The following is a 15,084-nucleotide window of genomic DNA, read 5'->3' as shown; positions in this document are numbered from 1 at the left end:
CCCCACCTGCCATCGGGACGCCCCAGTATAATATATATATATATATATATATATATATATATATATATATATATATATATATATATATATATATATATATATATATATATATATATATATATATATATACATGAAAGTAGAAAAAAATTGGAGCCTCCCCACATACGCAGACACTTCAGTTTCAGTTCGGATTTCGGCCACATGCATTTTGAATTTTCGGTATCGGCACCAGAATTTTTATTTCAGTGCACCACTAATATAAACTAAACAGGGAGATAAAGAAAAATGCAGTTTTAGTTTGGTCAATGCAAATATATATATATTTTTTTGGTATAGGTAAAATACCATAAATATATATTTTAAAATAAACAGAGACCTGTTAAAGAAACACAATTTTATTGTTTTTAGTGCATATTGTTTTTTTGTATAGTTTTCAAAAAACTATTTTCACATATTTATCATAAGTACACAGATGCCAGCACTGTATGGTTGATTAAACTAACGTGTATCTTTTAGATTTCCACATATTAGTCATTTTCCATAACTGTGCTCCAATTTCAGTAACTGTACCTTAAAGCAGAACTAAACGCTTGAAAATACTCACCTCCCCCTTCCAGTAATGTAATGGCTAAATCTCTCACTAGCTGCTGCTATCTTCTTCCTAGGTTACTTTCAGGTGCCAAATTTTTGGCCACTTGATTGGCAGCATCCTGTGCATGCACACGGGATTCAGTCATTCTGGCACAGCTAGACCTTGAATGCATGTTGAGCTACATATCCACTGCTCAGTGTACATTCAATAGAGAACTGCAAGCAGATAGGTAAGTGTGGTTTGACATCAAGCTAGTAATGGATGGCTTTGTTTAATGCCTTGCCTACCGGGCACTTATACCCCCTTCCTGTCCAGGCCAATTTTCAGCTTTCAGCGCTGTTGCACTTTGATTGACAATTGCGCAGTCATGCAAGATTGTACCCATATGAAATTTTTATCATTTTTTTCTCACAAATAGAGCTTTCTTTTGGTGGTATTTAATCGCCGCTGGGCACTTTACTTTTTGCACTATAAACAAAAAAATTTAAAAAAAAAGTTTCTTTTGTTTTTATTATAACATTTTTCAAACAGGTAATTTTTTTCCTTCACTGATGTGCTTTGATGAGGCAGCACTGATGGGCACTGATAGGCAGCACTGATAGGCAGCACTAATGAGGTGGCACATATAGGCGGCACTGATATGCGGCACTAATAGGCGACACTGATGATGGGTATTGATAGACAGCACTGATAGGTGGCACTGACTGGTATCACTGCTGGGCACTGACTGGCACAACCGCTGGGCACTGACTGGTGGCACTGACTGGCAGCACTGCTGGGCTGCACTGGTGGGCACTGGTGGGTGGCACTGGTGGGCACAGGTGGGTGGGCTCAGGTGGGTGGCACTGCCTGGCACAGGTAGGTGGCACTTCTGGGCACAGGTGTGTGACACTGCTGGGTGGCACAGGTGGGTGCACTGCTGGGCACAGGTGGACGGAGCTAGTGGGCGCACTGCTGGGCACAGTATACAATATTTATATATATATGTAAAGCGCTGCGTAAATTGACAGCGCTATATAAGTACCTGAAATAAATAAATAAAATAGTGCTGAATGTAAGGTTATGTAATGTACACTGTCTGCGTTTGGGGCCACTTACCTGCTCAGCTGTCAAATTGGAACAAGCAGCTGTGTCCTCTTAGATTTATGAGCTGACTGCACACAGCACTTTGCAGCTTCAGCCTATTAAACTCCCGGCCTATTCACGGACTGTGTCTTAGCACCCGTATGAATGAGGCCTAAGAATATATATATAAATTCTATGTCTTCTCTTTTAATGGTTATTAATGATCATTTGCTCTGGAGCATCACCTGAAAAGATCTATTTATGAAAAAGTCTATATAACAGTCAATCTTTTAAAGGCATGGAAAAAAATCTAATTTGTGTACATTTCTGGCCTGTATCTTAGGATGCTCAAGAGTTCTTGCGATGTCTAATGGATATACTGCATGAAGAACTTAAGGAGCAGATGGTGGAGGCAGAAGATGACCTACAGCCTGGCATCCTGGAAGAGATGATGGAGGAAGATAAGAATCAGTCCGACAATGATTTTCAGTCCTGTGAATCGGGGTCAAGCAGTGACCACACTGAAAGCGAAAGTCGTAAATTGTCTGAGGAACTCTCAGAATCTGCTATGCTAATCCAGGAGGACCTGAAGGACCAGGATAATCAGAAATCCTGGCAAAGGGAGAAGAGGTTCTCCAGCCACATAAGCCAAAACAACTGCCTCCAGGATCTGGAAAAGAACCTTGAGAGTTTGTCCGAGGACAGTGATTACAGTTCCCAAGGAACAGTGAAAGTTCAAATCCAGAGTCGAATATCCGGTAACAAAATATGTTGTGTGTTCTAAATTTGTTATCTCAAGTGTACAGTTTAATATTCATAAATTGTCATTGTCACATGTTGTAGATTATGCCACGGAGGTCAACATTTGTGAGCTATCAGCTTCTCAAACACCCTTGCTAAGCGAAGGCTCTACGTCTCACCTGTCCAGCAGCCCGCCTAAATCCGGAGCTCATTGGGCAAGTCACAAAAAAGGTATCCTGGAAATTTTCCAATTTATTTTTAATATATTGTCCTACAAATTGTGTAATTTAACCTATAGCAACCAGTTTGATTTCACTTTTACAGCTGTCACAGCTGTCAAAGATTGGTTACTATGGAAATGTTTGTATTATCCTTGCTCTTTTCCTTATGAAATCAGGGTGGGGGTACAGTTCATCAGAGTAGTTTCATTGAGGTGCATGTATCTCAGTGTGCTTTTTCTTGTTGTTGGTGTAGAGACTTCCAAGACAGGATAAGGTGAGTATGCAGCAAAACAGGGCTAGTGATTGGGAATAGTTTAAATGTTTTAGACCCTCTTTAGGGGTTGGGTCAAGTGTTTGGGGGTGTTTGTGTTGACCGGCTACTCTATTCACTTAGGTTCTTAGCACTGAATAGTATGCAACATCCACTCACCCGCACTGTTAACAATACCATACAATAAACATCTGCTGTCTCAAGACATGTCCAAAATGAGCTGAATAGATCTTTACAATGGTAACAGACAGGGCTCCTTATTCTTACAATGATAAAAAAAACCTGAAACGAAGAGCTCCTGAGGATGTCACACTGTGATGACGAAATGCGTAGGGTAGGACTTCCGGTGATGTCACTTCTGCTGTCTGGTTACATGCTGCAGGGCATAGCAGTGTTTCCTAATGTACATATTTAAATACTCCTTTGCTATTATATGAGATCTCAAAGAGACACCAGCAGATACCGGATTCTGGAGAGGTGATAACCATGCGTAATACCTCTGATTTCTTGACTTTCAAAAAGAACTAATTTTGATTTGGTAAGTATGGTGTGAGGATTTGGGACACACTGGAGTGCTTTCACTTTCCATGATACCTACGTCATTATTATTATACAGGACGTATATACAGTTTGCTACGTTATGGAGGGAGGGAGACAGTACAGTAACAATACAGTTCAATACAAGAGGGATTAGAGGGCCCTGCTCCTTAGAGCTTACAATCTAGGAGGGAGGGGATAGTGGTACAAGAGGTAATTAGCTGTGGGGGATGGAGTGGTAGGAAGAGTATTGTGCGTTCTGAGTGACACAGAGCACTATCACTGTTTGAACTTTCACATGTGACTTTTTTTATTTTCACAAATATTGTGCCTCTTAGTGGTGAATACCCCCACCCTGAAAACTACCAGTAATGAGCTTTCAAAGGTGTAAAATAAAAATATGAGAGGTTCCCCATCCTGGTAGGCAAGGTTCTAGGAAAATGATTCCTTGTTTATCACAGAATTGGCTGTACGTTGAAGTAAGTAAGTTAAAGTATATTACAGCTCCATAGATACAAGTACTGTACTGTATATACGATTTCTTATTCTCTAGTTCCTACCATCTGTCTCCCTAAGAAGAAAAGGCAGCGGAAGTATCGCAGTGTCATATCGGATGTGTTTGATGGCACCATTGTGAGCTCAGTGCAGTGTCTGACCTGTGACAGAGTAAGTTCCAGATATGTTTGTTTTTGATTGGCATTTCATTGTAATGACCTGCATTTATCAGTGTGAAAGGTGCCCATGCATACATGTTCTTGAGATCAGCTTTGTATGAAAAATTAAACATGCGTGATAAGAAAATTGATTTTGTCAGGGAATTTTGTTTTCACCCAGTTTGTCCAGTCTGCTAGGAATCACATAATTTATGAATAATGATTATTCCTGATCTCCAGAACCTTCGGCCTCTTTTGCTTGCGACAAGGTTGCTTCATTTTTCCTTTGACCACCTCTCCTTGGTGCAGAGCCTCTGTCTATTCATTATTAACTGGTATTAAAGCAAAAAAAAGCTTTATAATTGTCAGATAATCCAGTATATTTGTAAATATTCTAGGGATCATAGATAATTGTGTATTTGGGAATGATTGCAGCTGTGCTTTTTATTCTATTCTCAATCAGATCTCTGTAACGTTGGAAACATTTCAAGACTTATCCCTGCCAATACCGGGGAAGGAAGATTTGGCTAAGCTGCACTCGTCGAGCCACCAGACCTCCCTGGTTAAGGCTGGATCATGTGGAGAGGCCTATGCTCCTCAAGGATGGATTGCATTTTTCCTAGAATACCTCAAAAGGTAAAGGTTGTAACTTGTGTATGACAGACCACTGAATTGCAGGCATGGTTTATTTTTATGTAGTTACATTGTTCCAGCTTGGACCAATGTAACTATGTATTTTCTATAAAGAAGAATATAGCAACCGAATGCATGTGATCCTGCGCTGGACAGTGGACTCCACAATGTCAATATCCTCACATGAGTAAGAAAGGAATGCAAGCCTTGCTTCCCTCAATGGACCAGGGAAACCCAAAGGGAACTGTATATAAGAAACAAAAAGAGGGCGCACAGGCCTAGTGCATTACCTTTAAAAATGAGATTTATTTATAAATAGTAAAATACTTACAAGAGAAATAAAATCAGATCAAATGGAAAGCATGTCGCAAAGGATGCAGTGTGATTCAGAAACCCCTGAAGGTGGTCTGGTGGGGGACTGTGAACCTCTGAATAGCTGGTGGTTGATGCGTTTCGAGGTTGTACATCTTCCTCAGAGACTGGCTCTGAGAAAGAGGTACAACCTCAAAACGCGTCAGCCACCAGCTATCCAGAGGTTCACAGTCCCCCATCACACCACCTTCAGGGGTTTCTGAACCACATTGTATCCTTTGCGACATGCTTTCCATTTGATCTGATTTTATTTCTCTTGTAAGTATTTTACTGTTTGTAAATAAATCTCATTTTTAAAGGTAGTGCACTAGGCCTGTGCGCCCTCTTTTTGTTTCTTATATATGTATTTTCTATACCTGGCAGATGCCCCAGGAAGCCGGAAATCACTGAAGTGCACATGGATACTTCAGTGATCTCCACTTGCTTCTACTTGATTGGATGAGGTACAGGAGGCGGAGTGGCGGCTTCACACTCATCACCTCATCCAATCAGAGAATGCTTTGTGTTAATTCAGGAAATACATGAGCAGTTGGTCGAATTTTAAAGCCAAACTCCAAGCAAGCCTCTAAATATACAAATTAAATACATATTTTCTACCTGCCAAAGATTTTGTATATTTATTTATCCAGTCCTGAGATATACACAGCTACAGCATTGCACTGCCTTGAGGGGGGTTGATTTTTAAAGTATCACTTTCACCTGCTGCCACCCTCCCCACCCTGTGACTGAACAGTGAAAAGAGAACAAGAGCACTGATGCACTCATCTCTCTGTTGCTCTGCTCTCTCCTTCTGTCTGCATGTTTCTTGCACTACAGCACAGCTGAGTGGCTCCTTGTGCTGCTGCTTCTTCCTCCTCTTCTTACAAAGATTGCATTAATAAATACATTTAACTGTGTATAAATCTTTGCAGGCGGCATTAGTTTGTGTGTCTTTCACATCTGCTTGAAATTTAGCTTTAAGGTTTGAAAGCTGAAATCCAGGCAAACAGCTAAGTAAACCATTGAATCAATTATGTGGGAAGTATTTACCTGTCAAAGGACTTGTAATTCTGTCCAGATTATGATAAGATTTACACCATCCTGACACCCTGTACAGCTAGGCTGGTAATCTAACTGTTCTCTGCTGCAATTAAGAAATACAGCCAGGTCACCTTCCTGCCCTCAGCCTATTACTGGACAGTGCAGGGACAGTAAGTGACTGATGAGTTCATTCATCTGCTTCCATTTGTGTCTATTGCGGAACATAATTCTGTTTGCAATCATCCGTCCATTTCATGAGCAATGAACATCAATTATTTATTGCCCTAACCCCTGTTAGTAATTACTGTAATAGTGAGTGATAGGGAGGGAGGAGTTGCATACCTAGCCCAGATCATAACATATAGACTGGCTTCGGTTCATCCATGTCTGGAGAGCGGAGAGTGTGGAGTCTTGCAATGTGCACTGCATTTTTTTTTAGAAAGAGGCGTAATATTGTTCTTTGACCTAGTAAAGGACCCAAAGGACTTTTCAATTCAAGATCTATACTGCTTCTAGAGTTAAGGGAATGTCTCCCAATGTGCATACCTGTATCGGTAAACACTGCAAACAACACAGTGATTATTATATTATTATTATTATACAGGATTTATATAGCGCTAACAGTTTGCGCAGCGCTTCACAATATAAGGGAGACAGTACAATTACAATACATTTCAGTACACAAGGAATAGGAGGGCCCGGTTCATGGAGCTTACAATCTAAAGGAAGGGGGAGGTGATACAAAAGGTGATAGCTGCGGGGGGATGATCTGGCGGAGGTTATTCAAGTACAGTTCTTAGGTGGAGGTGGGGTAGGCTTCCCTGAAGAAGTGAGTTTTCAAAGATCGCCTAAAGGCAGACATGGTGGGAGCTGACCGGACATGCTGTGGTAGGGAGTTCCAGAGGATGGGAGAGGCTCTGGAGAAGTCCTGGAGGCAAGTGTGGGAAGAGGTGATGAGGGAGCTAGAGAGGAAGATATCATGGGAGGAGCGGATTGGGCGATTTGGGCGGTATCTGTGGATGAGGTTGGTGATGTAGCTAGGGGCAGTGTTGTGGGTGGCTTTGTAAGCTGTGGTTAGTATTTTGAATTTTATACGTTGGGTTAGTGGAAGCCAGTGAAGGGATTGGCAGAGGGGGGCAGCAGTCACTGATCGGTTGGTAAGGTATAAGAGTCTAGCAGCAGCATTCATAATAGACTGAAGGGGGGATAGCCTGTGTAACGGTAGACCAGTGAGGAGGGAGTTGCAGTAATCGAGGTGGGATATAACCAAGGCGTGGATAAGTTGTTTTGTGGTGTCATTGGTCAGGAAGGGGCGGATTTTGGAAATGTTCTGGAGGTTGAGGCGGCAGGATTTAGCCAGTGATTGGATGTGGGGCCCAAAGGAGAGGTCAGAGTCTAGGATTACGCCAAACACCCTGGCATGAGGGGAAGAACCAATGGTTGTGCTGTTGATCTTAATGGTAAAGTCGTGAGTGGGGGGTCGGGGAGGAGGAAATATTACAAGCTCAGTTTCTGAAAGATTGAGTTTGAGGTAGTGATGTGACATCCATGCTGATATGTCGCTTAGTAGATTTGTGATACGTGTGGAGATTGAGGGGGTGAGCTGGGGAGTGGAGAGAGAGATCTGGGTGTCATCAGCATAGAGGTGGTATTGGAAGCCATGGGAGGTTATCAGTTGCCCCAAGGAGGAGGTATAGAGAGAGAAAAGGAGGGGCCCAAGGACAGAACCTTGGGGTACCCCACCAGAAAGAGGAAGCGGAGGAGGAGGAGTTGTGACACTGAAAGTGCGCTGATAAAGGTAAGAGGAGAACCAGGAGAGAGCAGAGTCATGGAGGCCGATGGAGTGGAGTTTACTGAGGCGGAGCTGGTGGTCGAAAGTGATTTACTGTTGTGCCTCTGAGACAGGAAGTGAAGGGAAATCTCCCCAACGGAGACGCAGATGGCAATTAAAATCTAACAGAGGTTCTAAGGCCTTCACACACTCTGTATAGCTGGTGTTGAAGTATCCATTTATTGGCCTGAGAGGAACCTTGAAAATATTTCATACTTGTTTGCACATTTTTTTTCTAGCTGGTTTTGGGGCCCTACAGTCACGCTACAGGATTGCCTTGCAGCTTTCTTTGCCAGAGACGAACTTAAAGGTGAGCTATAGCAGGGAGTCTTATCATTTTATTTGGTTCCTAATATTATATTTAACACATAACTATAGTTGCCAGAATCTAACTGGTTGTATTTTCTGCTACAGGTGACAATATGTACAGCTGTGAAAAATGCAAAAAGTAAGTCTGAAAAAGATTTATTTCTCTTTTATGTAAAAGTGTGGTTAATGTGATTGTTATCCTCCCTGGCGGTATTCCCGAGTGTAGCTCGGGGTAAAGTTTCTGTACCAAAAGCGGTAACCCCGAGCTACACTCGGGCTTACCATGCGGCGCTGCACAGGGAGTCCCTGCAGAGCTTACCTTGTCCTTCGCTCCCGCGATGTGTCCCCTGCAGTGTCCCCGGCCATCTCGTCCGGCCAATGCCGGCATCCGGCTTCTGTGTTCCGGTCCCTGTGACGTCGGGACGTACAGGCGCTGCCGGCAGTGGGAAATTTGAAAATTTTTTAAAAATTTCATTTTTTTCAAAACGAATTTTACATAGTAAAACATTGCTGTTTCAAACCATTTCACATACATTTTGTCCCGAGTGCTTTGTCCTGTCCCCTGTCTGCATTTTTACTGTTCTTTCTGCCTGGAAACTTAGAAACGTCCATGGCGTCCAAAAAGCGTCCCTTTAGGTCAAAAGCGGGTTTAGATCAGCTAGAGAACAGCGATAGTAAATCAGAACCACTTGCAGAATTGAGTGATAATGATTCGTGGAGAAATTCGTCATCAGACACTGAAAACAATTTTGCGACTTTGCTCAGTGATGTGCGAACTTGGCGCTCTATTTCAAATTTCAGTGTTTTTGGTTTAATTATATTATTGAATTAAATGTATTATTATTATTTTTTATGATTATTTATTAAATTATAATTTATGATTTTGTGTTTCAAATTTTATCATCCCCGGGATGTTTACTAGACTCTTGTTCGGACAGATTTCAGTGAGTTATTCCTAAATATTACAGCCTACAATAAAAAAACTACATATTTCCATGCAAAATATTGGTACCGCTTTCAGCACCAAAAATCTGAAATAATCATACCGCCAGGGAGGTTAAAGAAGGAAAAAATTGATAGTGGTTCTGATAGTAAACAGTGATATCAATGCTGTGTTCTCTGACTTTCTGTCATTATGAGTTAGATTACCTTCTATCCTCTTTGGAACACCCGTGATGCTTCCTCTGTAGAAACAGATGGTTGGCTGTCAGCTGAGATCATGGCTTATAATGTCCAGTTTAGGACATTCTTTATTTATGAAGTTTCTCTTCAGCATGGATATCAGAGCAGGACTGTTGCCTGAGGCTGTGCAGTACCTTAAATCTGAATTCTGGGTACTTTTTTCCGCATAGTTACATTGTTCCAGCCTGGACCAATGTAAGTATACATAATGTATACCTGGCTGATCTTTGTGAAAGTGAAAAATCATCGTAGTGGCCGCTGCTACTACAGTGGTCCTCACTGTTTTCCTGGTCTCCATTCAGAGAGCAGTTTGCATTTTTCTCAGTGAGTGCAAAGAATTCTCTGATTGGAAAAGTGGGGTGGTGATGTCAAGATGTCCACTTTATCCAGTCAAAGAACACTTGGTAGTCAGTGAGAAAATACAAATGATTTGCCCATGCTGAGCGGACAACCACCCTGTGGTTACTTTGACCAGGAAGACAGTGAGGATCACTAAAGTAGTTACGGCGACTACAGTTAAGCCGAATGTCGGCTGGTCCAATAGAAACAATGTGACACACAGAAAATATTGTGACACATTCCTCTTGATTCAAACCAAAGTTGGCATAGCAGTTTATCTGCAATATCAGTTGTATTTATCCCTCTGTGTTTTTTTTTTCTTTTTTCAAACGCAGTTTAATGCAGTGAGCACAATTAAAAAAAAAAAACCATTCAGGAAACTATTACACTTACTATCCCTCTCAGCAGCAGTTTATAATAATTTAATGCTGCTGGCTGTTGACCCTCAACAGTAAAATCAGTCTGTATATGCAGCAAAGCATGCTTGTTATACTCACTGTGGAACCTAAGGGGTTAATCCCCCACATTGTGTAGAAAGGATGTTTGATCCCGTCTTCTTTGATCCTCCCCTTCTTCCAGTGTTTCCTAAATATGTCCTGATAAAACAGAGGCTCGGGGGCAAGCTGCACATGCTCAGTTTGGTGTGTATTGCTAGTTTTTTTTTTTTGTCTTGGGAGAGTGCATGTGATCAGCAGGGTCAATCAGCACTGTCCAGACAGAGGTTAGGGGTCCTGCATCCTCCTACAGGAGAATGAAAACTCCTCCTTCAAGTTGCAACCAGTGCTCTGCTGGACACTGATAGAAGTCACAAGACTGCTATGTACTGCTGATTAGAAAAGTATTTAGCAGTTTATATTTACTATAATAATTGCATTTCCATGTTCTGTGTACTATGGGAGACCAGATATAGTGAATGCAGGGTTTAGTAACACAGTGGACAATGCTGTCTCCACGCAAGTCTATTAGCTTGGAGAAGGGACTGAAGTAGGGGAGGATCAGGGGAGTACCATGCCCCCCTAAAACCTTGTACACACGGGCCAAAATGGACCAGTTTGGCAGGACCTGGCTGACTTTTGGTCCGTGTGTACAGCTGTCTGTCCTACAGAAGCCAGTCCCACAAACAGCTTCTGTCAAACAGGCATGCTGGAAAACCAGCATCCAGGCAGCGCTGGCAGCCAATGGCAGTGAGCACTGATCGCTGTGTTCTGACGGGGGGGTCAATCCACCTGTCAGAACAAATGTGTAACCAGCCTAGGATAAGGTACTGTGTGCTGGTATTGTTGCACACAGTGTAGGGAGACCTAAATCTAGTCCATGCATGCAAGGGTGGCTCCATAGGATGATGCTAGAGAAAGGAGCCACCCTGAGTCTGGAAACCTGAGGTAGCTATCATGGCACCAGCTTAAATGGGAACATAGGCAAGGATTAAAAGAAAAAAAGCTGCCTACTTAGTGCTCTCTGAATGCTATAAAACTAAGGTTTTAATATCACTTTAATTGCAGTTTTAAAGGAGAGTGGCTGTTCATTCATTGCTCTGTCTGCAATAATTTTTTTTTTCCCTGAAGGTTAAGAAATGGCGTCAAGTTTTGTAAAGTGCAGAAATTTCCTGAGGTGAGCTTTTTAAACCTTCAGTAAAATATTTATACATTTTCTACTTTTGGTACTCAGCAGGTGATGTCTTTAGACAGCCTTCCCCAGCTGTGTAACACAGCACCTGCCATGCTTTCATGTCTGGTGGCTGACAAGGCATGCTGGGATATGCATGATGTCCCTCTGGAAATGATCACTCATATCCTAAAACTGAATTTTTATCACAGTGATGGATTTTAAATATACCTTGTGTGCGTTTTTTTTTTTTTAACCACTTGCCGCCCTGCCACTGTAGAAGTACGGCGGCAGGGCGGCATGGGCAGGCAAAACCACGTTTTAAAACGTGTGTTTTGTAAACAAATAGGGGGTGCGTGCGAGGCGCGCCGCTGCCCTATCTGTCCCGCCGATCACCGCCGCGGATGTCAGTCGCCGGGTCACAGCCGGTCCTTACGGCTGTTTCCCGGCGATCGGCGGCAAACAGTGACAGACAGCACAGCTGCAGTAGCTGTGCTGTCTGTCACTTCCCTGACAGCTTGAGGACGAGCTGATCGAGAAAGAAGAGTTTCTCTCTCTCGATCAGCCTTGTCCCGTGCAGCACACACCCCCGCCCCCTAGTAAAACACTCCCCCTCACACAGATAACCCTTCCCTGCAAAATAAAGTTAACCCCTTCCTCCCCATTGCCATTAGTACAGTGTCAGTGTTTTTTTTTTTTTTGCACTGATCACTGTATTAGTGTTTTTGGGAATGTCAGTGACCCCAAGTCAGTACCCCCCAATGTCAGAATGTCCGCCGCAGTCCCGCCATAAGTCGCTGGTCGCTGCCATAAGTCACTGATCGCCCCCATAATTCGCTGATCGCCACCATTATTAGTATAAAAAAAAACCTAAAAATCCCAGTATCTTTCCCGCCATTTGTAAACGCTATAACTTTCACGTAAACCAATTAATTTACACGTATTGGTTTTTTTTTTTTTAGCAAAGACATGTCGCAGAATGCATTTTGGCAGAAATTTATAACTAAATTTGATTTTTGCATTTTTTTTTACTGGACATGTTTTATAGCAAAAAGTCCAAAATATTGTTTTTTTTTCCTCAAAATTGTCAGCCTTTTTTTTTATAGCGCAAAAAATAAAAACCGCACAGGCAATCAAATACCACCAAAGGAAAGCTCAATTTGTGGGGGAAAAAAGGATGTAAATTTCATTTATGTACCATATTGCATGACCGCGCAATTGTCCGTTAAACTAGCGCAGCGCTGTATAGCAGAAAAATGGCGTAAATTGCAGTATTTATATCATAGTTTGTAGACGCTATAACTTCCACACAAAGCAATCAATATACACTCATTGGGACTTTTTTTACCAAAAACATGGAGCAGAATACATTTTGGCCTAAATTTATAACCAACTTTGAGTTTACTATATATTTTTTATAGCTGAAAGTAAAAAATATTGTTTTTCTTCAAAATTTTTGGCCTTTTTTTGTTTATAGCGTGAAAAATAAAAAGCGCACAGATGATCAAATACCACCGAAAGAAAGCTCTATTTGTGTGAAAAAAAGGACGTAAATTTTGTTTGGGTGCAGCATTGCATGACCGCGCAATTATCAGTTGAATTAGTGCAGCGCCGAGTAGCAAAAAGAGGCCTGGTCATTAAGGGGGGTAAATCCTCTGGAGGTCAAGTGGTTAATTTAGCTGTAAATTTATTGCCACTACTATGATCCACCAGCAAAACCAAATAAACGAAATAAATTCTCTGCATATGTGTATAGTTTATGTTCAGACCCAAAGTAGGGACAAGAAACAGTAGTGAGCATTTTGCTTTTTTATCCTATCCCAACACACTGAATAAAGAAAACAAACAAAACCTTTTTTTATACACTTCCCATCATTAGGACGTACCCCTTTAGAGCCACTGGATTGCTTTTCCAGGCGATGGAACACCCACCCCCTTGTTTATCCTTTGTAATAGTAATAAAAATTATTTTAAAAAATTTGAGACATTTAAAAAAAAAATAATAAAATAATAAAAATTTTTTTTAAGAAACTCCTTTTCGCAAAGCTCACTCGCAAATTAGAATGCTCTTGTCGGTTCCACACACATACATTATATTGCCAAAAGTATTGGTCGGCCTGCTTTACACGCACATGAACTTTAATGGCATCCCAGTCTTAGTCCGTAGGGTTCAATATTGAGTTGGCCCCGCCCTTTGCAGCTATAACAGCTTCAACTCTTCTGGGAAGGCCGTCCACAAGGTTTAGGAGGGTGTCTATGGGAAGGTTTTACCATTCTTCCAGAAGCACATTTGTGAGGTCAGGCACTGATGTTGGACGAGAAGGCCTGGCTCACAGTCACTACTCTAATTCATCCCAAAGGTGTTCTGTCAGGTTGAGGTCAGGACTCTGTGCAGGCCAGCACTGCAAAGTGAAAACAAAAAGAAAGGGTATCAACCTTGCCCATTACCTCAATAAAAAACTGATTTTATTAAAATGAGATATATACTCACCAACAAAGCAGAATAACAAGCGTATAAAATCCTGAAAGGAACATTGAAGTGCAAGACCAGTACCAGTCACATCAAAATGGAAGACTCTCAGGGTTCAGCTGACTTGTTTTGAAGGGGGGTCCTTTCTTCCTCAGAGCAGGTTGGGCTTCCCCAGCCTTGTTAAGAGCTGCACCACCTTTGATCCATTGGTGGACGAACTTCCTTAGTGGTCTGTCCATCGACCCACCCTTGATCTGGGTCCCTGAGCACAGGAGGTGTTGTTTCTGTTTCCCCTGTGCAGGTCAGTCAGGTTCCTTCACCCCAAACTCGCTCATCCATGTCTTTATGGACCTTGCTTTGTGCACTGGTGTGAAGTCATGTTGGAACAGGAAGGGGCCATCTCCAAACTGTTCCCAGAAAGTTGGGAGCATGAAATTGTCCAAAATGTCTTAGTATGCTGACTCCTTAAGAGCTCCCTTCACTGGAACTAAGGGGCCAAGCCCAACCCTGAAAAACAGCCCCACACCATAATCCCCCCTCCACCAAACTTTACACTTGGCACAATGCAGTCAGGCAAGTACGTTCTCCTGGCAACCACCAAACCCAGACTCGTCCATTGGATTGCCAGACAGAGAAGCATGATTGGTCATTCCAGAGGACATATCTCCACTGCTCTAGAGTCCAGTGGCAGCATGCTTTACACCACGGCATCCAAGGCTTTGCATTGCACTTGGTGATGTAAGGCTTGGATGCAGCTACTCGGCCATGGAAACCCATTCCATGAAGCTCTCTACGCACTGTTGTTCTGCTAATCTGAAAGCCACACAAAGTTTGGAGGTCTTTAGCTATTGACTCTGCAGACAGTTGGTGACTTCTGCACTCTTCTGCATGCACTGACCCCGCTCTGTCATTTTATGTTGCCTACCACTTCGTGGTTGAGTTGCTGTTGATTCCACTTTCTTACACTACTAACAGTTGACTGTGGAATATTTAGTAGCAAGGAAATTTCACAGATGGCAACCTTTCATGGTACTATGCTTGAGTTCACTGAGCTCCTGAGAGCGACCCATTCTTTCACCAATGTTTGTAGAAGCAGTCTGCATGCCTAGGTGATGATTTTTATACACCTGTGGCCATGGAGGTGATTGGAACACCTGAATCCAATGATTTGGAGGGCTGGCCCAATACTTTTGGCAATATAGTGCATGTAAATAGCGATCACACCACCCATGTAAGGTATTAC

General features: G+C 42.3%; 1 protein-coding gene across 1 annotated transcript in view; it reads left to right on the top strand.

The window, feature by feature from the left end:
* Window positions 1–15,084, top strand: part of USP33 (ubiquitin specific peptidase 33) — a 151,952-nt gene that overhangs the window by 70,230 nt on the left and 66,638 nt on the right. Inside the window, exons 10-16 of the mRNA XM_089692189.1 lie at window positions 2,001–2,415; window positions 2,501–2,629; window positions 3,981–4,093; window positions 4,544–4,716; window positions 8,176–8,246; window positions 8,351–8,384; window positions 11,332–11,377. Of these exons, the coding sequence (XP_089548315.1) occupies window positions 2,001–2,415; window positions 2,501–2,629; window positions 3,981–4,093; window positions 4,544–4,716; window positions 8,176–8,246; window positions 8,351–8,384; window positions 11,332–11,377 (981 nt within the window). The remainder of the gene's footprint in view (window positions 1–2,000; window positions 2,416–2,500; window positions 2,630–3,980; window positions 4,094–4,543; window positions 4,717–8,175; window positions 8,247–8,350; window positions 8,385–11,331; window positions 11,378–15,084) is intronic.

Source organism: Staurois parvus, unplaced genomic scaffold (genome assembly GCF_062004578.1).
Source record: "Staurois parvus isolate SC_StPar_1 unplaced genomic scaffold, SC_StPar_1.0 ptg000578l, whole genome shotgun sequence".
Lineage (NCBI taxonomy): Eukaryota > Metazoa > Chordata > Amphibia > Anura > Ranidae > Staurois > Staurois parvus.
Note: the sequence above shows the minus strand (reverse complement) of the source record. Positions and strands in the feature narration are given on the sequence as shown.